Raw genomic sequence first — 25,968 nt, 5'->3', positions numbered from 1 at the left:
GCTGTCAGGAGTTATGATGGTTTGTATATGCTTAGGGTAGGGAGTGGCACTATTAGGAGGTGTGGCCTTGTTAGAGTGGGTGTGGCTTTGTTGGAGTAGGTGTGCCACGGTGGGTATGGGTTTTAATACCCTAGTCCTAAACTGCCTGGAAGTCAGTCTTCTCTTAGCCGCCTGCAGATGAAGATGTAGAACTCTCAGCTCTGCCTGCACCATGCCTGCCTGGATGCTGCCATGCTCCTGCCTTGATGATAATGGTCTGAACCTCTGAACCTGTAAGCCAGCCCCAATTAAATGTTGTCCTTATTAGAGTTGCCTTGTGTCAGTACACAGCAGTAAAACCCGGACTCAGACCGGAGTCTAGCACCATGCACTGAGACACAGAGCACAGACTGAATTCCAGCTCCAATGCTGCTGATTCACTCTGAAACCGTGGCTTTTCTCTCAGCTCCATGGACTCCTGACCAAGGTTAGTTTTTTTTCCAAACTCTGGTGTGGCACAATTTAGATGAAAAACAACACATTGGGCTTAGTCAGTAAAATGTTTGCTCTGACTTTGGATCTTTGGTACTCATGCAAAAAGCTGGTGATAGCAGTGCACACATGTGCTAGTACACGTGCGTGTGCACACTGACACACACACACACACACACACACACACACACACACACACACACACACAATCCTGGTGCTGTATCACTATGGCAACAAAACCCGGGCCTATCTGGGAGGCATTTTTAGATTAGATTAAATGAAGTGTGAAGAAAGACCCACTGTAAATATGGGTGACCCCATTCTGTAGATTGGGGTTTTGGACTGAACAGAAAGCAATATATCGAAGAAACACCGTTGCTTCCTGCTCTGCTCACCAGGCTTTCCTGCCTGTGGTATACCATCCCTTTGAACTGTGAGGCAAAATAAACCCTCCCTTTTGCAAATTGCTTGTATCCAGCATCTTCTCACAGTAATTAGAAAAATAACTAGTATGCTTTGTCTCCCTGATTTTTCTGGCTTCTGACTGTAGGACCCTTGGCATGTTTCTCTCTTCTTACCTGGCCCCTTTGGGCTATCAGTAAGTCCTAAAGTCTTTCTGGACACCACAAGCTGCCCTTGTACAACAAGTTTTACCTTGTGATCTGCTCATGTGTGCCCAGTGGGAGAGTATCTTTGACTTCTCTCCGGGAGACTTTTCACAGGAATGCTTGGCTCCCTCCTCAGGGGAGGAGTCCCAGAAATTACCATCTCTCTCCACAGCTTGGTCTTTGTTTGTTTCCACAAAGCCAGGAATATGGCCAGTAACTGAGATTGGTGGCTGATGGCTTTGGGCTGCTGACAACTGAGTCCCCCCCACCCCCATTCTAACGAGGCATGTGGCAGAGTGAGGGGGTGGGAAGCCAGGGTCACCACAGGAACTTGGTCCCAGTGAGGGAGTTAAACCACATCCTGTCTCCCACACATCAGGAAATAAGATTGTTTCTTCCAGCACTGACCAAAAAGACCCCAGAGAGGGAGTGAGAGAGCCACCATGGAATGACGACTGAGGATCTGACAAACATCCGAGGCCAATCAGATCTTAGGGATCAAGCCCTTTCCTTCCCAGATGGGAAAACTGACCCACAGGCTGAAAAGGGGGCTTTACTAGGTCCTGTCACCTTATCTGCCATCAGATTTAAGTGTCTAGATGTAGTCTCAGGGTAGCTGCTCTTTCAAAGGAAGGCCATTTCAGGGTTTACTAAGAAGAGCTATGGTTCATTGGCAACTGACCTCAGACGGACCAACACCAACCTCATCAGGTCTGACCAGAGCTGATCTCTCCCATGGAGCTCTCTCTGCAATAAAAAAATGAGTGATCCTTCTGTCTCTCTGCATCTTCAGCTCTGCTGTTTCTCTCTATTAGCTGTGTTGACTTTCTTTAGAAGACTCACCATCACCATCACCATCATCATCCTCATCACCATCATCAGAACCACCAATACCATCATCTTCCTCATCACCATCATCAAAACCACCAACACCATCATCTTCATCACCACCGCCATCATCATTACCACCATCATTCACGATCATTGTATTTTTAGTATAGGACCTACCTAAGTTTACATCTTTTCTCCTCAAATCCCACCCATCCTAATCTTCTGTTGTTCTCTTGCCTTCTCTCGTATTCCCATTCATCTTCTAAGATTCTGACTTTGGCTTCCAATAACTTATCCCCTCCACTGGGGACCACTCTAAACTCTTAACTGAGTTAGCTTTCCTCAGGACGCCCACAGCATTCTCTCAAAGGCTCTGTCCCTGTGTAGCTTACTGCTAGTATCTCTGTTTGAACCTTGTTGCAGGGTACCTGACCATACTGTGAACCCTGAGACTGTGTACTGGGAAAACCTGTTACTAGTTGTGGTGTGGCTCAGCCCTAGCTCACACCTTTAATCCGAGAGCTTTCTGTTTATTGCAAACAAGATTAAATAAAGTCAACCATAGGTCAAGAGGCAGAGCAAGCAACCAGTTGACAGGGAGTGAACATAGGAAAAAAAAAACTCCATAGAGTAAGAGGAAGTCATAAGGACAGACGCACAGGAAGTAGAAAGGAGGGACATTCAGTTTGAAGGGTTTTTTAAAACAGTGTGGAGAAGGAGCTTTGCCCTTCTGGGACACTGGATGAGGAGGAAGATCAGCTGGGTGCTTTCTCTGCCTCTCTGAGCTAGCAGGCTTTCACCCCAGCATCTGGCTCAGGAGTCTTCATTTGGTAAAATCGAATGATTGGGGGTTTGTTTTTAAAAGTAACAGAGCCTGCCCCAATTAGATGCTCTCTACCTACATGGCTTGCAGACCATGTAGGAAGTTCCCCCACAGAAATTTGTCACCCAAATGAACATCTGGATTTGGAGTTTCTGGATTTTTAAATGTCTATAAGAGGGATAAAAATTCAGAATAACTCTCAAGTGTTGGAGGAACACGTTTCCCACAAAGTGAAAGAAACCTATGCCCCATGGAAAAGACGGTTAGCTCATCAATGGCAGGAAAGACAAAAAAGGCTTCTGGGGCATTAAGGGGTAAAGACCACCTTATGCGGTCTACACATGCGCAGAAGACACTCAGGGCATGGAGGCAGAACGGAGGCATCCAGGGGTGGGAAATGCCTCCAGGAACCTCAGAGAACTGTGCACACTGGAGTGTGTCTTCTTTTGGTCACTCCCCGAGTGAGGCTTACAGTATATTTCCACACTTGCAGGGGGTTTCGTTTCTCTCTCTAATCTGAAGCAACAGCAGGTGGGTGGCAGGGTCGGAGTGGGAATCCTGTCCCTCTGGTCCCATACCCGCCCAGCCATGGCTCTTCATGCCCTCAGCTCACCCTTCTGTGGGGACTCATCTTCTCAGTCTGCAATGGGTAAGGAGAAGTAAGAGGGCTCATGTCGTATATTCGGAAGCTCTTTGTTGTCGGAGGGGACAGTTCACGATCTTGTCCTGTGACTTTGCTGTCACTTGCTCCTAAAGGGATTAGAGGTAGATTCATAGGACCCAGAGGGATTGGCAACCTCCAATCTGTTTCAAACAAGCAGGAAGAGAAAGGTTGTAGTCCAGGATTCCCCAATCTGGTGCTTGCTGCTTTGCTACAATGATCGGGGTTACTTTTGCAGTGTCTGATCACAGGGCATGACGAGAGAACACAACACACTCACTCTCCTCCAAGAGCTGAGAATGGAAGCCGTGGTGGGGATGCATGGGGGTTGATCTGTTGTCAACATGACTAACTGAAATCACAAGCCACTTGGCACTACGGTGGGTGAGGGATTTTCTTGATCAGATTGTATTTCAAACAGGAAGATTGACCCTCAATGTGGATGACACCCTCTGGAGGCAGTCCAGATGGACATCATAGAAAGAAATGGTTTTCTTTCTGCTTGCTCACACTCTCACCGGCAAGTTCATCTAACTGGTTCTGGGGACATTCCTTCACTGGTATTAGAACCGATTTCTTTAAGATTCTGATATGAGACCAAGAGCTCCCTCGGAACCCTCTAGGGTTTCCGTGCCCTTTTTAGAACTGCTGAGACATTCGGCCTTGTGGACTGAACAGCTTCTGTATTCTCGACATCTCTACCATGAGACAGCCATTGTTGGACTAAAAGGACCACATCCTTTAGCCAAGCTAATAAGTTCCTTTTTAATACATGGATGCTCCGTTAGAGAACTAAACAAAACAGAACTAAGTAAAATAGAGAGCTGGCTAATCAAGGGTGTTGGGAATTTCCTAGGTGATGCTCAGGGATGCCCTGTGGAGAGTGTGTATTATCAGGAAGTCATTCTGCTGCGGCCCTGTGAGCTGAGTGGATCCTCACTATGGGGATTTAACTGAGTTCAGAATATCATCAGCTCTCCGGCATGGTTGCTCAATCAGGTCAATTACAGAGTCAATTATGCAAGCCCTTCATTTTGCTGCACGGATGGAGGAGTCTCCTACCTGAACGCAAAGGTTAACAAACTTTCTTCTCAAAGGCCAGATGGTAAATACTTTAAGAATTGTAGACTGCCCGATTGTTTTCCAACTATACAGCATGTCTATTGGAGCACATAAATAGCTTTGGGTGGACCCCGGGAGATGGCTCAGTCAGAAAAGGGCTTGCCGTGCAATCATGACACAAGTTCTATCCCCAGAACTGGTATTATAGATGCATGTGCCTGACTTTTTTTTTACATGAGTGTTGGGAATCCGACTCAAGTCCTCGTGTTTGTGAGGCAAACACCTTGCCTACTGAGCCGTTCTCTCTAGCCCCAAGGCTCCTTTATATTAAAAACTTAATAAAAGTCCCGAATTCCTAGAGTAAATGGTTTCATTGGCACATTCCTTAACCATCCCGTCTCATTCTGGCCAGCTTTAAGGGATTCTCGAGAATTTCCTAGGTGTGTTCTACCTTTCCACGACAGAGTTATTCATCCTCCCACGCATGGTCACCAATGCGTAATTAAGGCCATTGCATCCCCTAGGCTTTCTCTGAGTTTCCTCTATTGTACCAACCCTGCTGAACATCCATTGTCTTTCCCCCTCTAGAGGTACAGGGCCAGGGCTGTTGTGTGTGCAGTGTGCTTTCTCAACGCCTCCTTCAGGCTGAGTGGAAGCCTTGCATTTTTTCAAAGTATTAAAAACAGAGAAAGAAGTAAGGAAAATTGCCAAACGCATTCTATGAAGCTGCAGTCACCCTGGTACATAAACTACACAAAGACCCAACAAAGAAAGAGAATTTCAGACCAATTTTTCCTTATAAAAATTGATGCAAAATAGCTCAATAAAACACTCGCAAACTGAACGCAAGAACAGGTCAAAGACATCATCCACCATGATCAAGCAGGCTTCTTCCCAGGGATGCCACGATGGTTTAATATATGGAAATCCATCAACATACTCCATCATATAAAGAAACTAAAAGGAAAAACACTCCACATGACCATCCTCTTAGATGCTGATAAAGCCTTTTCCAAATTCCAACTTCCTTTCATGTTAAAAGTCTTGGTGAGATCAGGTATACAAGGCACATACCTAAACACAATCAAGGCAACATACAGCAAGTGAATAGCCAACATCAAGTTAAATGGAGAGACACTTAAAGCGACTTCACTAAACTAAGGGTCAAGACAAGGCTGTTCATGCTCCTCCTTTCTTTCTAATATAGTACTCGAACCTTGAGCTGGAGCAATAAGACAACTAAAGGAGATCAAGGAGATACAAATTGGAAAGGAAGAAGTGAAAGTATTGCTGTTTGTAGATGATAGGATGGTATACATGAGCAACCTCAAAACTTCTACCAGAGAACTCCTTCAGCTGATAAACACCTTCAGCAAAGTGGCTGGATACAAAATCAACTCAAAGAAATTAATTAGCCCTCCTTTATACAAATGATAAATAGGCCAAGAAAGAAGTTAGGGAGACAAAACCCTTCACAATACCCAAAATAATATAAAATATCTTGGTGTAATTCTAAGCAAGAAAGTGAAAGACCTGTATGACAAGAACTTCAGGTCTCTGGGAAAAGAAACTGAAGAAATCTCAGAAGGTGGAAAGATCTTTCATGCTCATGGATCAGTAGAATTAACATAGTAAAGATGACCATCTTACCAAAAGCAATCTACAGATTCAGTGAAATGCCCATCAAAGTTCCAACACAATTCTTTGCAGACCTTGAAAGAACATTCTCTATTTCATATGAAACAAAAACCAAAAAACTTGGGATAGCTAAAATAATCCAGAACAATAAAAGAACTTCTCTACGTATCACCATCCCTGATCTCAAACTGAACTATAAAGCAATAGTAATAAAAAACTGCATGGTATCAGTATAGAAACAAACAGGTTGATCAATGGAATAGGATCCAAGAAGCAGAAACAAACCGACACACCTACGGACACTTGATACAATGGAAAAGGGGAAGCATCTTCAAATAGTGCTGGTTTAACTGGGTGTCTGCGTGTAGACAAATGCAAATGGATTCATATTTATCATCCTGAACAAAACTCAAGTCCAAGTGGATCAAACCAGATCTAATAGAACAGAAAGTAGACCTAACCTTGAATTCATTGTTGTAGAAGACAACTTCCTGAAGAGAACACCCATAGCTCAGACACCAAGATAAATTAATAAATGGGACCCCCTGAATTAATTAATAAATTGAACCTCATGAATCTGAAAATTTTCTGTAAGGCAAAGGACACTGTCAATAGGATAAAATGACAGTGTACAGCCTACAGAATGAGGGAAAAAATTTCATCTAACAGAGGGCTAATACCTAAAATATCTAAAGAACTGAAGAAGTTAGACACAAAACACCCAAATAACCCAATTTAAAAATGGGATACAAAGCTAAATAGAGAATTCTCAACAAAGGAATCTCTAATGCCTAAGAAGCACTTAAAGAAATGTTTAATGTAAGTGGTCATCAGGGAAAAGCAAATCAAAGCAACTCTGAGATTCCATCTTACACCCATCAGAATGACTAAAATCAAAACTCCTCCTTTGCTGGTGGGAGTGCAAACTTGTACAACCACACTTGTACAGCCACTCTGGAAATCAATTTGGTGGTTTCTCAGAAAACTGGGAATAGTTCTACCTCAAGATCCAGCTATACCACTCCTGGGCATATACCCAAAAGATGCTCCACCATCCCACAAGGACAATTGCTCAACTATGTTCATAGTAGCTTTATTTGTAATAGCCAGAAACTGGAAACAATCCAGATGTCCCTCAACTGAAAAATGGATAAAGAAAATGTGGCTCATTTACAACAATGGAATACTACTCAGCTATTAAAAACAAGGGCATCATGATTGTTTTTCAGGCCAATGGATGGAACTAGAAAATATCATTCTGAGTGAGGTAACTCAGACACAGGACATTCATCGTATGTACTCACTGATAAGTGGATATTAGGATAACAATGCTACACTCCAGACCCTCCCCCCCCCCAAGCCAAATAACAAAGAGAAACCAAGGGAAAATGCTTGAAACTTTCTCAGAAGGGGAAATAAAATAGATATCAGAGGTGGATGGATGGAGGGACCTGGGTGGCTGAGGGCATGGGGAGGGGAACAACAAGGTAGAGCAATCAGATCCTAGGGAGAACATGGGAAAAGAGGTATCATTAGGGGCAGGCATCTCTAGGATGTGCCAGAGACACGAGACAGGGGTTGGGGAAGCCCCAGGGAGTCTATGGAGATAATTCTAGCTGAGACTCCTAGCAGAGGGGGATATGAAGTCTGACGTGGCCACCTCCAGTGCCCAGGCAGGGCTCCCAGTGAAGAAATAAGAACACCAACTCACCCAAAACACCTTTGACCCAAAATGTATCCCGCCTACACAATGTACAGGGGAAAAGATGGAGCAGAGATGGAGGGAATGGCCAACCAATGACCAGCCCAAATTGAAACCCATCCCACGGGCAATTACTAATCCCTGACACTATTAATGATACTCTGTTATGCTCGCAGACAGGAACCTAGAGTAACTGTCCTCTGAGAGACTCTACCCAGCAGCTGATGGAAACAGATTCAGAGACCCACAGCCAAACATTAGATGGTGTTCAGTGAGTCTTGTGGAAGAGTTGAGGGAAGGGTTGAGGGGCCTGAAGAAGATAGAGGCTCCACAAGAAGACCAACAGAGTCAACTAACTTGGACCTTTGAGAGCTATCAGAGACTGAACCACCATCGAAAGAGCAAGCATGGACCTACCTACCACCCTCAGCCCATATGTAGCTGATGTACAGCTTGGTTTTCATGTGGGTCCTCCAACAACTGGAGCTGGGGCTTTCCCTGAATCTGTCGCTTTCCTGTGGATTCCATTCCCCTAACTGGGCTGCCTTGTTTGGCCTCATTGGGAGAGGATGAACCTAGTCCGGCAGTGACTTGATGTGCCAGGGTGGGGTGATAAGGGTGGGGGGACAGGAGGAACTTCTTCACAAAAGAGATGGGAGTGGGCAGCGGAGGGTGGTTTATATTAGCATGTGGAGTGAATAAATAAATAAGTGAGTAAATAAACAAATGAGACAAAAACAGAGAAGTCAGACTCACTGAGCGGTTCCCCTTAGAAGCCAAGGTAGACATAAACCGTGACTCAGCCTTTTCTGAGCGGAAGGGAAACTGGGAGGAATGGCGGAGGGTGAGGTGAGAGGGAGGGACTAGGAAGAGAGGAGCAAGGGGAAGCTCCAATAGGGTTGTAAAGTAAATTAATTAGTTAATAATAAAATGTGACTCAATTATTCAGTCTGCTAAAGCGTTTAATTCTGAGGCTATGGTCTGTTCTGGTATGTGGGAAGTGTTTTGTTTTTCTTTTTCCTTTGAGCTTGGGTTCTGAACCTGCACATGTATACAGGTGCATGTGGGGGATGATGGTCACTCTTGGGTGTTGTTTCTTATGGACTGTCCACCTGTTTTTTTTAAGGCAGTATCTCCCATGTGCCTGGAACTTGCCTGTTAGGCTAGACTGGGCTACGAACTTCAAAAGTCCATCTTCCTCTTTGCCCTAGTGTTGGGGTTTCAGATGTGTGCCACCATTTATTACATGAGTGCCGGGGACCAAAGTTGGGGTCTCATGCTTGTACAGTGACCACTTCACTGACAGACTTCATCTCTCCAGTTCTGAACGTTTTCATTGTCAGGAGTAAGTTGATGGTTGGGCTGCCATGGTTTAATGGGGTGTCTGGAATTTAACAGAGCCTCAATAAATGTCTGAGAAACAAGTTCATGGGGAGAGGACTGTGAAGATGCTTGTCTGAGCTGAAACTTGACTTTTCTTCCCAGCTGCTCTGTCTCTTGGGATGCCTGTCAGGAATAAGCAGCAGAGTGTGGTTGCCGGGAGGGTCCTACCCTTCAGATCTCAGGCACCAGAGCACATGTGGCTTTCAGTCTCAAATATCTTCCACTACTCTAGCATTATCTTAAGAGGAATCCAGTCTTATGGGGCTTTACTGAAGCCCCCTTAGCCATTACGTATCTGCCTTTACAACTAGTATTGCTGGACACAGGGACAATTCATCCAACGGGTAGATAGGGCAGCCCCTCTCAGACTGGGATGAAGGAGGCCTTGGGGATGAGAGAAGGCATAGAGAAGTGAGGGAGTGGGAGACTCCTGGTTACTCTTTATTTTTTTTTGTGAGCTAACCAGGACATTTGGGTAATTAAAAAATTCCTTTTTAGTAATGGTTTTTAGGGGTCAGGGGAAGGGGAAGGAGGAGGGGAAGATGCAAGGAGGCATTCTTTGGAAGTGATTAAACCCGGAGATAACACATCCTCAGAAAACTGGAAATTTTTAAAGAAGATTTGTTTGTAACCTCAAAATTAATCCCATGCCCCTGATGCTGAAAATACGTCTCTTTGGGCACAGAAAGGGCACCTTCCTACTTAACTCTCAGCCCTTTAAAGTAAAAATAGGCTTCTGCTGAACCACTCTGTTTGCTCTTAAGAAAAGAACACATACTTGGCAAAAACTTTACCACTGAGCTGCACAGCTACATGTTTGGTTTTTATTTTTGTTATCTTTGAGAAAGGGCATTGCCACGTGCAGGCTACATAGAAAATACATCAGCTTACCTGCATAAGCCATCATGCCCATATCTGTGGCGGCCTTAGGACAACCCTGGGAGTCATCTTTGGCTCTCTAGCACCTTTGAGACAGGCTCTCCCATTTTCTCGAAGCTCAAAGCTCGCCAATTAGACTGGTTGGTTAGCAAACTTTCCAGACCCCCCCTGTCTGCACCTCCCCAGTGCTGGGAATCACACCTAGCACTTTCTTCACCTTTATATGGGTACTGGGGTATTGAACTTGGGTTTTCATTCTCTCAGGGCAAGGCCTGTATGGACTGAATAATTTCCACAACATTTTAGAGCTATTTTAAAAGGGATTTTAGTGTTCAGGGTAGGGGCACTGAACTTTGGCTGGCTGGAGTGGCAGCTCCCGGTCCTGGTAGTGTGATGGAGCCTCCCATGAGGCTTTCAAAAAGTCCAGCATGCAGGTGTTACCATGCTCATTGAGCCACGGGTTTGCTGAGTAGTGCTTTGGACAAACCTCTGGGTGATTTCCATCAGGGCAGCATGGGCTCAAACGGCACCTGTTAGAATCTGGACTTAACCTATGCAGACTCTGGCGGCCAAATAGATGCTCCTCTGTGTTGCAAGCTAGAAGCCAAACCAGTGGCTTTTTTTCAGGGTGGAAATGATAACCCTATGAATTATATACAGTGTTCGGCTGGTTCAAGCACTTCTTGTTTCTGACAGTGGCTCCCATATGCTAAGAAAACACTGGTTTTTAAAATATATGTCTCAAAAAGTCATTCAGTTGTATGAAAGCTCTACTTCTTGCCAAGTTTTACATCAGGGGAAAGCTATCAGTGCAAGAGAAACGCTGTAATTTTTAAATGTTTTAATTTGATTCTGTTAGTGTTACCTTCATTGCTATCTCATGTAACCCAAGCTGGCCTCAGATTCTGTGTTAACCAAGGTCTGCTTGAACATCTGACCTTCTTTTGTCTGCCTTCTAAGTGCTGGGTGACATACCTGCATCACCACACCTAGCTTGTGATTTTTTTTAAAACAAGTTTTACGTTAACAGTTTGACTCCCCCAGCTCCCAGCATGGGTTCTACCCTGTGGCTTGAGTATTCAGAAGGACCCTGTAAGCTAGAACCTGAATCTTCATTGTATAGAGTATGGCAGGTGGAATTTTAAGGTGCCTAGGATTCTAACACCATAGATGCATGTCCTAGATGATTCATGTCCTTGGATGTCACCTGTGCTGGTGAAAGTGATGATCGAACATTCCAATGACTGTGGCAGTATATGGCAAAGATAAAGGGATTTTGTAGTTAAAAAAAAAAAAAAAAAACTCTTATAAGGTGACTCTAAAGGGATTGTCTTAGTCAGGGTTTCTATTCCTGCACAAACATCATGACCAAGATGCAAGTTGGGGATAAAAGGGTTTCTTCAGTTTACACATCCACATTTCTGTTTATCACCAGAGGAAATCAGGACTGGTACTCAAGCCAGCCAGGAAGCAGGAACTGATGCAGAGGCCATGGAGGGATGTTACTTACTGCCTTGCTTCCCCTGGATTGCTCAGCTTGTTTTATTATAGAACCAAGGACTACCAGCCCAGAGATGGTACCACCCACAGGGGCCCTCCGTCCTTGATTGAGAAAATGCCCTGCAGCTGGATCTCATGGAGGCATTTTCTCAACTGAAGCTCCTTTCTCTGTGATAACTCCTGCTTGTGTTAAGTTGACACAAAACCAGTCAGTATCGTGATCAAAGGGGAGCTTATGGGTTGGAGAAGTAACTCAGTGGCTAAGAGACTTGTTGCTTTTCAGGGGACACCAGTTTGTTTCCTAGAACCAACATAGTAGCTAAGAACCATCTGTAATTCCAGTTCCAGAAGATCTGATGCCCTTTTCTGGTCTCAACAGAACTACACACATACGGTACACATGCCTACATGCAAGCAGAATACTCATACCCCCAAAATAAAAACAAAGAGGGTATCTTGGCAAGTCTGACCTAATTCGCTGAGTCCCTAAGAAATGATCTTGGGTTCAAAGCCTTCAAGAGACAAGCCACCGTGAGTTCTAAGTCTGCAAAGAAATGGATCTTGCCAAGAACTCAGAGCTACAAAGGGATGCCAAGGACAGGAGTCAGCTAAGCTTTGTCCAGTTTCCTGATCCATGAAAACAGACATAATTAGCAGATGTTGATTTAATCCACCAGATGTGTGGTCATTTGCTCTGTGGCAAGAGGACTCTGATACAGTGGTGGAGAGATAATAACAGAGAGAGGTTAAGGGACTTGGCCAGGAACACACACTGGAAGCTGATGGAGCTGGCAATCAAGCCTCTTCATGTGCTACAGTGTGCTGTTAACCACCATTCCACCATCAGTTTACAGAAAAAGGCTCGCTGGCACCTGGGACAAACCAAGAGCTGTTAGCACAACACATAGAGTTTCTCTCTCTCTCTCTCTCTCTCTCTCTCTCTCTCTCTCTCTCTCTCTCTCTCTCTCTCTCGTTACTACCTTCCAGGAGATGAAAGGCAGAGTTTCTAAGTAGATGTGTTTCAATGGTTGGTTCTCAATGCTGCCTCCTGCAAGGCCACCAGTGTCCACACAACAGCAGACAGTGGGTCCTTGGAAGCTGAGAGGTGCTGTTCTCTGTAGCTGTCTGTGCTGTAAAAAGTCTCTAGACTTTCATAATGGGATTTTTTTCTTATGAATCAGGGGTAATAATACTCAGTCAGCCCTGACCCTCACCACCAGTTTCCCATCATCCCTGATCTTAAGTCATGAAGTGAGTGCTTTTACATATAAAGCCATTTCATTTTTGCAGCTGGGATGACTCTGTGTCATAGTTCAGTCCAGGGAGCAAGGATAGTCTGGTGTGGGGAAGAGGATCATGGGAAGCAATCATTTTCTAGTACACAACTGGAATGAGCCCGTTTCATTTTCCAGGATCCATCTGTCCCTTTTCTGCTTGGAATGTGCATGTGCTGTACCTCAGAGGTGAGTAGCCATCTTGTGGGTGTGAGACTGAGGAGGAGGAGGAAGCTGTGGAAAGCTTAGGTCTATGGTGGCAACATGGTGACCCCTACCAGCCTTGTAATATGTTGTTCTGGATATCTTAAATGTGTTCACTTAATAGGCTATGACCAGTAGAATTCTAAGATGCCTAATTCTAGGTGCATGTCCCAGATGATCCAACGTTCCAATGACTATGGTACTACAGGACAAAGATGAGGGTATTTTGTAGTTAAAAACCCTTAGAAGTTGACTCTGAAAGTGGTCATGGAGGAGCTTGATCATTTTATATGTTTGTCTTTCTGTTTATGACATGCTATTTTTAAAATAATCATTTAAAACAATTAAGAGCAAATAATAATTCATACATCATGATAGTTGAATGAACCCTCTCTAGAGCTGTAATGGATATAGACAAGAGATGTAGAGGTAGAAAGAGCCAAACACCTCTCTTTTGCAGTACACATACTTGGGAAGTATTGACGCAATGTGAGGTGAGGCATACATGTGGTCCAAATGGAATTTAACCAAGTAACAAGTCAGCAAACACGCCTAACAAATATGGCCTTGTCTGAGGCATAGCACACCCAAGAATGTGCTGCTATCCGTCTTTGAACACTGAAATCTAAAAATTATAAAGACTTTGGGAAGTAACAAGCCAATCTGCTAACAAAACGACATCCTAGGGTCAACAGATGGGGAGTTGGAACCAGAAGATGGGTGGTTCTCTCCTATTCCAGTCATAGCAGACTCTCTGACTCCAACTCCAGGGTTAGCTGCAGGAGGCAGCCAGCCTAATGTGGTTCATTAGTGGAGGATGGGGAAGGGACTGAGGAAAACAAAACTCCCCTGTCCTTGAGGGCCATGGTTATTCAAGGAGGGAACAACTGTCTTTACAAAGGGTGGATGCAGTTGGGAACATACGGTTGTTCTAGAATCTCATGTATTGTGGGACATACTCATTTGGTTCCAAAAGGCAGATGGAACTGATGATGGAGACTTCTGAGAAGTAAGTTTGGATCTGGATTTAAGGGGATGCCTTATATCAATATCTTCCATGAAACAATATATTGGTTGTGCTCCTGGTCCCTGTGACAGACCTGACAAGAACTGGAGGGAGGAAGAACTAATTTTGGCTCACAGTTTGAAATGTACAGTCTACGACAGTGGAGGGTGGGGTGAGGTGGGTTGGGGGAGGCATGGCAGAGTTCTTAGCTTCAAGAATGTGTGGCTGGTGCTCTTCACATCTTAGGGGACCAGGAGACAGAGGGAAATTGGTGCACAGCAAACTCCACTTTGTATCACAGAAGACTAGGCTACTGAGATCAGAGACAAACTACCCACCACCACACAAGCATGCTTGTGGAGGATCATTCATTCTCCCTGAGTCTTAGATCTATGAAGTAGAAACTTAAGGGTTCTTTGGAAAGTTGGTCGGATGGTGTTTTGCTGGGGCACACAGGTGAAGGAATGTTTCGTTAAAGTGGACAAAGGTATGAAAGGCTAAGGCAGACTCGTGAAAGAACGTTTCGCTGAAGCAGACACAGGAGAGAGGATGTTCTGCTAAAGGAAGCACATGAAAGGACACGTTATGAAGGATTCTTTGCTGATGACACGCATGTGTTGGTCCGCCTTCCACTGTGTAGTTGACCTGCAATTGTTAGGACGCCATAGAGAGAAAGGCACCGAAAAACTTCTGGTGGTGTGCTGCGGTTTCTTGTTGCTTCCAAGGACTTGGGCTGACTGGATGCATGTGCTGAGGCAGGACCCGTGCTGAGGCAAGCACATGGAAGACATGTGATGTTTGGAGGGTATAAATAGGTCTCCAAAGAGTGATGGAGACAGAGCTTGGCTTACTGGTGCAGTTAGTTATGCAATGCTTGTGGGTCTTGCATCTTTACTGATTTTTGCTTCCCTGAGAGAGAGGCACAGCCAAGAACTTCTCCTGGTGTTCCTCCTGGTCCCTTCAGCTGACTCGACCCGAGGATGAGGCCTGGCTGTCTCTGCTAGGTTATGTCACCACTGTTGCTAATCTTCCTCTAGTAAACTGGACTGCTGATGTCTCTGTGAAGTGTTTGAGAATGGGATGCCGCTGCTGCTGGCGCTGACGCTAACCTGTGGAGTAAACTGCCGATTTCCTGACCACACAAATGGGAGTTGCTCCAAAGAGCTTTTCTAAACAGGTCCACTTCCCCTGTATTCTTTCTTTTCTGTTACGTCTAGTGGGTGGTGGGCTATAAGGGAGGTTAAAGCCTTTGTGAACTATCATTAAAAATAAGACATTAAAAAATTAAAGTTACAGGTCTATCCACTGTCCTTCCTTTTTCAGAGATCTGCTCCTTCCCAGAAAAGCAGTCACTCTCTGCAAAACAGCTCAGCCTCAGTGGGATGTGCAGTTATGCAATATTGGCCTGAAAGGTGAGCTTTCTCCAAGTCTGGATAAATTGCTGCATGCTTTTTTGATCTGCAGTCTCCAAGGTTTTCCTTGATACCCACAAGCAGAAACCGATTCTGAGCAATATTTAATGGTTTCAGTAGCATCCAATACACAGTTTTTGGAGGAGGGAGGACTGGGGACTCTTCAGTCTGTCATCTCTGCCATTTGTCTGCACATAGATTTCAAAAATCACTGTGGAAACCACACATTTCCAAGCAAACCGATTTCTTTATCAAACATTCCTGACTCTATCTCTGTCTCTTTCTCTCTCACACACACATTCACACATACACACACATGCACACATACATGCCCTTCCTCCACAGTACGTCAGGCTTGGAAGATGAAGGGAGAGTAAGTTGACAGACGTGGAAACCTGCCTGGCTCTGGCAAAGCATCTGTTGGAAACTTGCTTTGTAATTTCCTGAACGTTTAGGGTCAGAAGTGGGAGGACACTCCGAGATGGAAGAAAATTCTAGTCGCTTTGATGTGGGAGGAAAATAAGAAACACACAGACGTGAAGGAAGTACTGTGAGTGGGTTCTGAACTCAGGCTCAAGGATAAATGTTCCCTAAACACTCCTTGCCCGGAGCTTGAGTGCTGACTGCCTGAGAAAAGTTACTTGGCCCAGATGGGACCACCTGGGGATGAGAAGGAGGCTCAACCCCCCCTCCCCCGCCCCCTACCCTCCCCACCACAGAACTGTTCTCTGCAAAGATAGGATGCCTTGGAGACTGGATAATACGTATCTTCACGCCTTTGACGATTTTTTATTGGTTTTATGCTCCAGAATGTTTTCAGTTCTTGGAGCAGTGCCTGATACACGGTGGGTGTTTAAGCAAGTATTTGCTGAGTGAAAGACAGAATGTGTTTCCATCCGCAGCTCTGTCTGAAGCTCCTGTCACTCAGTTGACTGCATAAATGATGCGTAGAGGTAGGAGAGCTAGGGAGACCTTGGTCCCTAAACAGAATTGGAGAGAAAGATACACTGGGAAAGTTGGGAGAGAGTCAATATGGGTGTACAGGGCGTTAGGAAAGCTGCTGGGTCCTGAGAGACCCTTAGAAGGTGATTGACAGGAGATGTGAACCACCCTTGATTGAAGCATCGCCTTCAAAGCACTGATGAGTTCTCACTTCCTAGGCTTTAGAGCCAAAGCTTTTATTCCAAGATAAAGGATCTCTGCTCTATTTCCTTTTACCTTTGCTGCAGGTCATCTCTTCTTTGCCTCCCCCACAGTTCTCCTTGAGGACTAGGAAGGAAGGCAGGCTTTGCAGGCAATCCATTTGCTAAGCTCTTTCTTATCAGGGTCATGTGTTCCTAGCTCTCATGGGCTGGAATGCCACTGCAACAAGGTTTTGTTTTTTGTTTTTTTTTTCCCTGGGGACCACAACGGTACCTTTTCATAAAGTGTGTAGTGTCTGCATAAAGTGAAACCCATTCTGGACTCTGTACGGCTGGGCCCCTGGAGGTCACCGGGAGGATTTGGCAAATGCATTTTGACAATCTCGTCAGCACTAAGGGCTCCATGTTCATGACCAGGAGGGCCTTTGTCTTTCAGATTGTAAGTGAGGTCATGAGGTCATGAGGTCGTAGAGAGCTAGCTACCTCAGAATCACCTCCTGGCTTGTCCCTCTGTCTTTGAAGCCCATTAGCAAAGAGTTTGATTCCTTTAGCTAGAGAAAGACATGAAAAATGTGAAGACAGCTTGCCTCTCTCAAACTCTCTCAGCTCAGGCAGTGTGGGAACCTCCAGGGTGGAAAGTCCTTGCCTTTGGTGCTAAAACAATTCTGTGCATAGATAACGGGTGAAGCTGAGAGCAAAGGACAAAAGCGGGGAGAGTGAGAATCTGCCAGAAGAACTGGGGTGTAGCTCACTTCAGCGGTTAGAGTGCTTGCCGAGGATGCAGAAAAGCTCAGGTTTGTTCCCCAACATAAACTTGATGTGGTGGCACATAGCTATCACTCCAGAAGTGGAAGCAGGAGGATCTGGAGTTCAAGGACATCCTCCGTTACATAGTAAGTAAAAGACTAGCCTGTGATACATTGAGACTGTGCCTATAAATATGTAAAGGAATGATTAAACAAATAAGTATAAACCATTGTCTCACAAATAAATAAATAAAGGAATAAAAAAATTCCTCCAATAAACAAGAAGAATTTTTGCAAGAGTAGAAAGAAGGAGGGGCTAGGACAAGACTCTGTTTCATCTCTATCGGTGACAGCATCCTTACCCTGGCTCTGAAGACACCTGCCGTTGGCACTAGCCAAGGTTTGTTCTTCACACTTGAAGAGCACTCTCATTGGCTAATAGCTATTCTCTTTATGGGAATGTTTCTGGGATTCAGGTATGAACCTCACTGGATTTGGAGGCTCCATTCAGCATGAAGGAACCCAACTCTATACATGCGAAAGCAAAGGGACAAAGAGTTGTGGGCCCCTTGCCAAAGCTAGGTATCCCTGAAGCTCAAGTTCTGTACACGTCAATCGGATCTTTCTGAGCATTCATTTTAAGTAAGTAAAATCTTGACCAGCTATGAACTCTGGGAACTATATTAACAACCAGCCTGTTGAGATATTCTCACTGATACATAAGTGGTCTAAGATCATGAGAGTTAAGACCTGACCCACAAAAGCCCTGATATAGTCAAGAAATAAGGAAGCTTCATCTCTATTGGCTATAGTATTGAATAGCACTACAGTACTATTTTATAGTATTCAAAGGTGCTATACACACCTGCTGAGGAGGCATGTAACCAACAGTCTTACCAAACTGTGACCCCTGTGAGCTATAACTGGCCTGACAAGACATACCTACTGGTTCTATAATGGTATGAACATCGTGAGAGGAACCAGCCACTTTCTGATTAGATTTAAGCCCCTTTCTATAAGATGAAACTCATACCTGGGTGCCGTTATCAGGCCAAAACAAATAATAGGCCCTGATAGAGAACATACTACTATTATTCTACTAAATGGACATAACATTAAACCAATTCCTAATGACTTATCACTAAACCCATGGATTATTACATTTGGAAACCCTCATTAGAGAATTTCTCTTTTTTTGTAGTAGATGGTAGTTAACACAGAGACTCGTAAGTGGTCACCATTCACAGGATAAGAATAATTGGGGTGCTCACCCCTCACTTGGATATCCATACTATACCCCAACTCCCAGGGCTCAAGGATCACCATGGAAGAGGGGACAGGAAGGTTGTAAAAGTGATACAGGCTTTGGATGGATAGGCTGAAATACTGTTTTCCAGACACAACAAGACAGTTTCACATCTGAACTCATGGCAGTTGTGACAGCAAACACAAGATTCATGCACACATCAAACAGAAAAAAAAAAATCTCTGCATGGAATGGGGGTGGGTGGGTCAGTATAAAATCCCACCCCTAGCTGAGGGGCTGTTGGCAATTCATGGCTGCTTGGGAAAGAGTCAGTTCCCTTTGAGGGTGTGACCTCTGGTAGGTTGACCATGCTCCAGCGGGTGACCACATGGATAAGAGCATATAGATTGAACAAACTGGACTCAATGGTTAATTTATTTTTAAAGAGGACACCAGGCTGGGGGAGGTAGATCTGGGAAGAGTTAGGAAGAGGAGTTCAGATGAATATGGTGGGAATTAGGAAATTCACAAAGAATTAATAATATTTTTAAATAGAAATATATTAAAAAACAAATTCCTCCTTTCCTGTGTTGTTCTTGTCCGGTATTTTGTGATAACAATGAAAAAACTAAGTAATATGTAAAGTAGAGCTTTTGAACCAAAAGTTTCTTCATGGATGGTAGTTACTCTGCAGACTTGTTATTAACAACATTAAAACATAATATACTACATATTATATATGATTAGTCCTAGAACACTAGTGTTACCCTTGCCCTGAGCATGGCTCCTAGATCTGGAGTCCTGTTTTGTAAACCCCTTCATGCCCACAAGTATACCAGGGCTGGGCTCTCCTACCTTGCGTATCTTTTTGTGGTTCTATTTTGCCAAGAAAAGGCCCTTCCTCTGCAGCTCCGTCTTCTCCTGCCTCGTTAGCTCTGCTCCCAGGACTCCTGGCACCCTCCTTGTCCTGCAGTGTCTGACCTTGGGGTGAGTAGTGGCCCTCTGGAAGCTCTTCTTGCTTTTTGTTCTCCTTTTTCCTCTCATGAGAAACCCTGAACGCGGAGAAAAACACAAGTCCACCATTAGGTGAGTTCTAAATGACCCAGTGACCTATAAACGACTCAGCTGATGTGTGGCCAAGTGAGGAAGAGATTGAACTGGGACCTCCAACTTTATGAAAAAATTGTTTAGTGTGGACAGCAAAGAAATTGATGATGTCAGCTGATTCTTGAAGAAAACATTGCCGGCAGAGGGTTAGCAATCCTGAGAAGTGATGATGGCCGTTACAGCATTTTAGTTACGTTTCTTACAGCTATGACCAAAGCCCTGACAAAAAGTAATCTTAGGAAGGAAGGGTTTATTCTGGCTCGCAGTTTGAAAGCAGACAGTCCATGACAGTGAGGAAGCCATGATAGCGGGAATGGGAGGCTGGCAGGCCACACTGCACCAGTCCTCAGGAAGCAAACGGTGGACAGAATGTGATCTCCAGGCCCACCCCAATGATCCACTTCCTCCAATGATGTTCCATCTAAAGGTTCCACAACCTTCTCAAACATCTGCCAGCTGTCGAGCAAGCAGTTAAACTCGCGAGTTCTACGGGGAGGCATTTCATATTTAAATCTGAACAATTTTGTGATCTGGGATTCTCCCCTAGACCCCAAGTATTGAAGATACCTAACTTGTGGTATTTCAGAGAAGTAGTAGAAGTGTAAGTGTGGCCTAGTGGGGGAAAGTGGGTGCCTGTGTGCCTTTGAAGGGTGTAGTCTGCCCCTGAGCTTTCTGCTCCCTTCTCTTTCTGCCTTCTGGTGAAGAAACAAGCAGCTTTGTGTTTCTTCCTGCTTCTCACCATGACGACCTCATGGCGATGCTTCATCTGCGGCTCAGAGACAATGGAGCTGGCAGACTCAACACTGAAACTGTGAACAGAAATAAACCTTCCTCTCCTTAAAGTTGATTTCTTCCGGTATTTTGTCACAGTCACGGAAAGCTAACATATCAAGTTGTTTCATGTTTATGGATTGATGATATTAACTGTGGACATTTCCCTCCATGCTAAATTATTTGTGCATCTTTTAGGCTCTTCCACATGGGTCTTCAGTGACTCCCAAGTGCCTGCCATCTCACTCAGCAAGAGTCCTCCTGTCCTTCCTGATACAAAAGTCTGCACATGCCTCAACCCTCTCTGTTACTCCCTCCCCAGTGATGTTTCAGGCTCCAGAGCCTTGGTGACTTGGCCCAAATTTCTCCCTCTGTCTAAAATACAACAGTTTCTTACCTTCTGCCCATTCTACTCCTGTCCTCCTTCTCTTGGGAATGTCTAGGGTCACTTCCTTTGTATCCTGTCCGTGACACCTTTGATTCCCACCTGCAGGTGCAGACCCATCTTTCCCCTGGTCATCACTTGTGAGTAAAATTGCTTTTGTAACAACCAGCCACACGTCTATGTTCAGTCAGGTCACATGTCTACCCTTTTATGAGACCATAGGTTCCATGAGGCCCTGGATTCTGCCTACTGTGAGCGCATGCTGTACCTGGCATGAAGCAGACAGTCTCTATTTCATGGGCAGATGGGCGCTCATTGGCTGAGGGTAGAGAGAAACAAAAGAAGTCATTCGAAATATTAACTACAGGGGAGGGAGAGTTGAGCGCTCTCTCTCTCTCTCTCTCTCTCTCTCTCTGTGTGTGTGTGTGTGTGAGAGAGAGAGAGAGAGAGAGAGAGAGAGAGAGAGAGAGAGAGAGAGAATGAGAACTACATTAGTACATTTAGGATTTGGAGTATAATAGGCAAGTTCTCCACCACTGAGCTATATTTCCCTTCCAACGCCCCTTCCCCCATTTCAACATAGGGTCTCATGTAGCCTCAGCTGGCCTCATCTTTACTATGTAGCTGAGGATAGCCTTGAACTTCCAATCTTCCTGACTTTGCCTCCAGAGTTCTAGGACTACATATATGTGCCACCACATCTGTTTATGTAATGCTAGGAACTGAACCCAGGGTTCCGTGTGTTTGTGTGTGTGCATGTGTGAGTGTATGTGAGTGTGTATGTGCAAGCATGTGTGTGTGTGTGTGTGTGTGTGTGTGTGTGTGTTAGGCAAGCATTCTATTAAAGGAGCCACATTACCAACCCCAACCAGACTTTTTAATCCTTATTTTCATTTTGGTACAGGGTCTTGGTAACTTACCAAGGCAGTTGAACTTGGAATCATCTTCCTTCAGTCTCCTGAGTAGCTGACGTTACAGGGGTGCACCACCAGGCCTGGCTTGCATTGTGGTTTTTTTTTTTTTTTTTCCACCCCAAATCCAGTCATGACCAGAAAATCAAAGGAATGCATTTCTATCTGAGAAGATTGCATCTGGGATTTGTTAAGGGTGCCTTGGGATTGAGTCAGAGTATTTTAGCCCTGGGTGTCCTAAAGGTGTCCTGGGATTGAATCAGAATTGAACTGGGATAGGTTAAGGGTGTTCTGGGCTGGGGTCAGGCTAGCCTAGATTAGTAAATAAATTTTTAGGGTTGAGTCAGGGTGTCCCATAATTGGGCCAAGACTCAGAACTTTTCTTTGGTATTATAAGGTTAGCCCATCTGCAGGAGTATTAAGTAATAATTATTATTTGTTTTCTGACTAAACCAAAAAAAAAATAAGTTTGAACACCATCATCCTAGATGGGGTCATTAGGTTTTAAAAATAACAGACTCCTGGATGATCTCTCCTGTCCTCATCTGTCTCTAAACTATCCACACGGATACGGGACATTTCCCTCCAGCATCCAGATGTAAAAAGCTGTACATTTTTCTTTCAAGGGTTTGAACTTGGCTTCTGACATTGTGGTTTTCAAAGCCTACATTCCCTTCTGATGTATCTCTTGTTTCTCTCCAAAGACCCAACTTAAGCAATTCCTGTATACACAGTGGCAGGAAGCTAGGCGTTCCCCCCACCCCAAAGGAAAACAAAACTGTTAAGCTTAGGAAAACATTTGCTCTGTGTCCACTCTGGATTCCTCAACGTTTCTAGCAAGCTGTGACAGTTGAACTAAACCCTGAGGCATATTTTGGCACATTAAGGAAATCTATACTCAATAAATAAGTGATGATGTGTTTCTCCAGGGATTTCCTCTGAAAGTGCTTCTCACACCTTTCTTGTTTACAAAGTTTCAGCAAGGCTTTGACAGCTTACCTTATTAGGCACATATGCAAATCTATCTGAGCCCACAGGACTCAATTAAACCAGGTCTTGTCAAGAGGAATGGACTCATTCAGGGGCTACTGGGGCGATGGGATGCTCTTCCAGAGAACAACCACTGACACCCAAAAATTATTCTCATAAGATATTGATGAAAAATAATAATTTTAAAAAGGCCCCAGAATGTAGTAACTAACAGGATGTGGCCAGATTTCTTCTCTCTGAAATTAAACATGTTTATTACTACCCACCCCAATGTAAACAAAATATCTTTGGCAATCTTAAGGTTTTTTAAAAAAAATTATTATTAATATAAGTTGATGTGGCAGTAGTGGTATTTCTTTCTCTCTCTCCTAATATATGCTTTATTGAAGGGGGGAACATGTTGTTTGTTGGCTTTATTCATCAATATTTATTTTATTTATTTATTTTTAGGTATCTCTTCTGCTACCTCCCACATCCCCCCACACGCCATCCTGCCCCAGGATGTACGCTAGTTGTTAGAGGTACCGCAGGACCAAATCAGTGATCAGGAAGGTAAGTGTCGTTTATGGAAGGTGCCAGAAAGAAATACAGGAGATGCTCAGGGAGAAGCTGAAATCAGACAGTTGTAAAAGGCCCTTTGGCAACAGAATTTAGAGCAGAAACCCTGGGGCTCATGGCAGCCACCAAGATGGAAACGGGGCTTCGCAAAGTGTGCACAGGAGAAGCAAAGTCTTTGATGCAGAGTTGAAGAGTATCTGAGGAACAGAGAGAGGCCATTGTGGCAGAGTGGCTGAGATGGGAAGCAGCACGTGATGAGGCTAAAGAAAAGCCCGAGCCCGGCACAAGGCCTCATGGGTAATAACTATGATTTCAGATCCTAGTCTGAAAGCGACGGACACCAAGGGAAAGAGCCATGATGGAATTTGCATTTTATGAAAGTTAATCTGGCTGACCTTTGAGGAGCAGATTAAAGAGGAAAAGGATGAAACAGAGAGGGGGGGTGGGTGGGTGAGTGATTCAGTAGAGCACACAGGACCAGTGTCGCAGGAGGCAGAGAAAGGACGATGGATGACAGTTCTGGAGGCAGAACTGGTGAAGCTCGCTGATGCATTGGATTGAGGAGATTGAGAGAGGAGAGTGGATTTCTTTACGTATGTTTATATTCATGTGTATGTTCTAGTGCACAAGTCTTTACATATGCATGTACGTATAGAAGCCAGAGGACAACTTCCTACACCATACTCAGGAACTCCACCCACTTCATTTGAGACAGCGTCTCTCGTTGGCTGGAAGCTTGCCAGTTAAGCTAGACTGGCTGACTACTGAGTCCTAGGGGTCTTCCTGTTTTGGACTCTCGAGTGTTGGGATTGCAGGCAAGTTTGGTGACCAAACTCAGGCCTTCAAGCTTTCAAGGCAAGCACTTGACCCACTGAGCCACCTCCCCAGCCCCAGAGCTAGTGTTTGGAGATGAGAAGTGGGGGGGTGGGGTGGGTGTTGGTGTTACTGGCTAATATGGAGAACTCTTAAGGAGACTTTGCATAGGAAGATTGGGGATGAAGACACAGGAGCTCGTAAGCTGGGGGAACCCGTTGCTCGTGCTATGGAGAAACGAAACTTTTTGGCAACACATCGTTCGAATGTCAAGTCTTGTCATTTACTGCTGTAGCTCTCAAAACCGTGCTAGAAATATTCGAAGAAGAGCTCACAGAACTTGAGACACTTAGTCTGGGGCACCGGAGACAATTCAAGGATCGACAATACATTTAGCCAACGACGTAACAACGGGTGGTAGTGTGCAATCCTAGGTTTCTCTTTCTCGAAGCTTGCCTAGTCAGATCTTGTCATTGCTTTTGAACTAACTGGGTTTGAGGACATGCGGGTACAGGGAGAGTGAGGGCTGTGCTGAAAGGGATGGCCAGAGCATCTAGAGAAAACAGGGATGATTCAAAAAAGAAGAAAATGAGCCCGCAAGATGGCTCGGCGCGTAATGGAGCTTGTTGCTGAGTTTGAGGGCGTGAACTTGATTCCTGGGAGCCATGTGATGGAAGAAGAGACCAGACTCTGACTCTCTCTCTCTCTCCTCAACAAATAATAAATAATGAAAAGTAATAAATAAAATGTGGAGAGTGCTTGAAACTCGTAGATGGCACTGCTTATTTAGCATTGTTCTCGGCGTTTCAGGACAAACAGCTCAGAGTGTTTAAAATAACCTACGCTTTAAAGTGAAATTTTCCTTCACAAACCAAGTATTTCACAAAAGGTGAAAGCCCCCAAAGCCATCTGTAGCATAATTCAGCAGAGCTGCCTTCCTATTAAATTTCACCGGCCTGTTTGCTCTCCTGCCAGCCTGCCCACTTCTGAGGACACACTGTCCTGTGCTCGGCTTTGCTTATCTCTGCTTCTGTTTGCTCTGCTGACAGGGTTCGTGGTACTTTTAGGAAGCATAATATTTGGATGCTTGGTTAGCAGTCGACAGAGCAGAATGCATAATTTTTGAGGCGTACAGAGGGCAAGGCACCTGACCTGGAAGAACGGATTGTTGCTAAGGGTTTCTGGTTTGCGCATCTAGAATCTCGGTGCTGTGTAGGGCCCAGCTATCCGTGATTGGTATAATACACTTAGGTTTTGGAGTGAGAGAGAAGCCTGCGTTCAGTGCTTAGCTCTGCTCTTCTCTGCTTTGTAACTTTAGGCTTGTGACTCCATGTCTTTAAACCCTGTGTTGTCATCAGCAAAGTGTGAATAATTATAGATATGCAGATTGATTGCAGGGATGTTGGAAAAGGGTGATCGCTATAACTCATGGAAAGCGTTTAGCACACTACTTAATTCATGCTGGGAAGCACCAAGCCTCTCTGTCCGTCATATTATAATAATTGAGCTTGCAAACATGGCTGCCAGTTTGAAGGGAAATACATTCTGGCTTCGGAACCCTGGAAGGGCTATTGGTATCCCTGGAGTCACGAGTGGAGGTTGTTGAAGTGATGGAGGGGTTTCTCTGATGTAGTCAGCAATGGACACTCCTGGCAAATTGCACTCATTCAACTTTCAAATTGAATTAAACAATTAAAATTAAACAATTAGGGATGGATGGGCATGGACAGGTGGGTATATTACAGGCATGGATGAAGCATGCTTGTGATACCAACACCCAGGAGAGTCAGGAGGGTGAGGCAGGAGTATCCTGAGTTTGAGGCCTATCATCGACTCCTTTGGAGA

General features: G+C 44.6%; 1 protein-coding gene and 1 long non-coding RNA gene across 3 annotated transcripts in view; one reads left to right on the top strand and one right to left on the bottom strand.

Annotated features, from left to right (window-relative positions):
• LOC117711698 (uncharacterized) overlaps positions 1-25,968 on the bottom strand; it is a 33,889-nt gene that overhangs the window by 3,362 nt on the left and 4,559 nt on the right. The window contains exons 2-3 of the mRNA XM_034507511.2: positions 19,444-19,640; positions 3,347-3,483 (exon numbers count right to left, since the gene is read on the bottom strand). Coding sequence (XP_034363402.1) covers positions 3,347-3,483; positions 19,444-19,640 — 334 coding nt within the window. The remainder of the gene's footprint in view (positions 1-3,346; positions 3,484-19,443; positions 19,641-25,968) is intronic.
• On the top strand, positions 175-24,839 carry LOC143442627 (uncharacterized). Of its 2 annotated transcripts, XR_013110962.1 has the most exons (7): positions 175-466; positions 12,971-13,021; positions 15,080-15,219; positions 15,366-15,454; positions 19,498-19,575; positions 23,203-23,304; positions 23,933-24,839. It is a non-coding gene; the product is annotated as an uncharacterized LOC143442627 (long non-coding RNA). The 2 variants fall into 2 exon arrangements; XR_013110963.1 differs by lacking the exon at positions 19,498-19,575.

The sequence above is a fragment of the Arvicanthis niloticus genome, chromosome 6, assembly GCF_011762505.2.
Source record: "Arvicanthis niloticus isolate mArvNil1 chromosome 6, mArvNil1.pat.X, whole genome shotgun sequence".
NCBI lineage: Eukaryota > Metazoa > Chordata > Mammalia > Rodentia > Muridae > Arvicanthis > Arvicanthis niloticus.
Note: the sequence above shows the minus strand (reverse complement) of the source record. Positions and strands in the feature narration are given on the sequence as shown.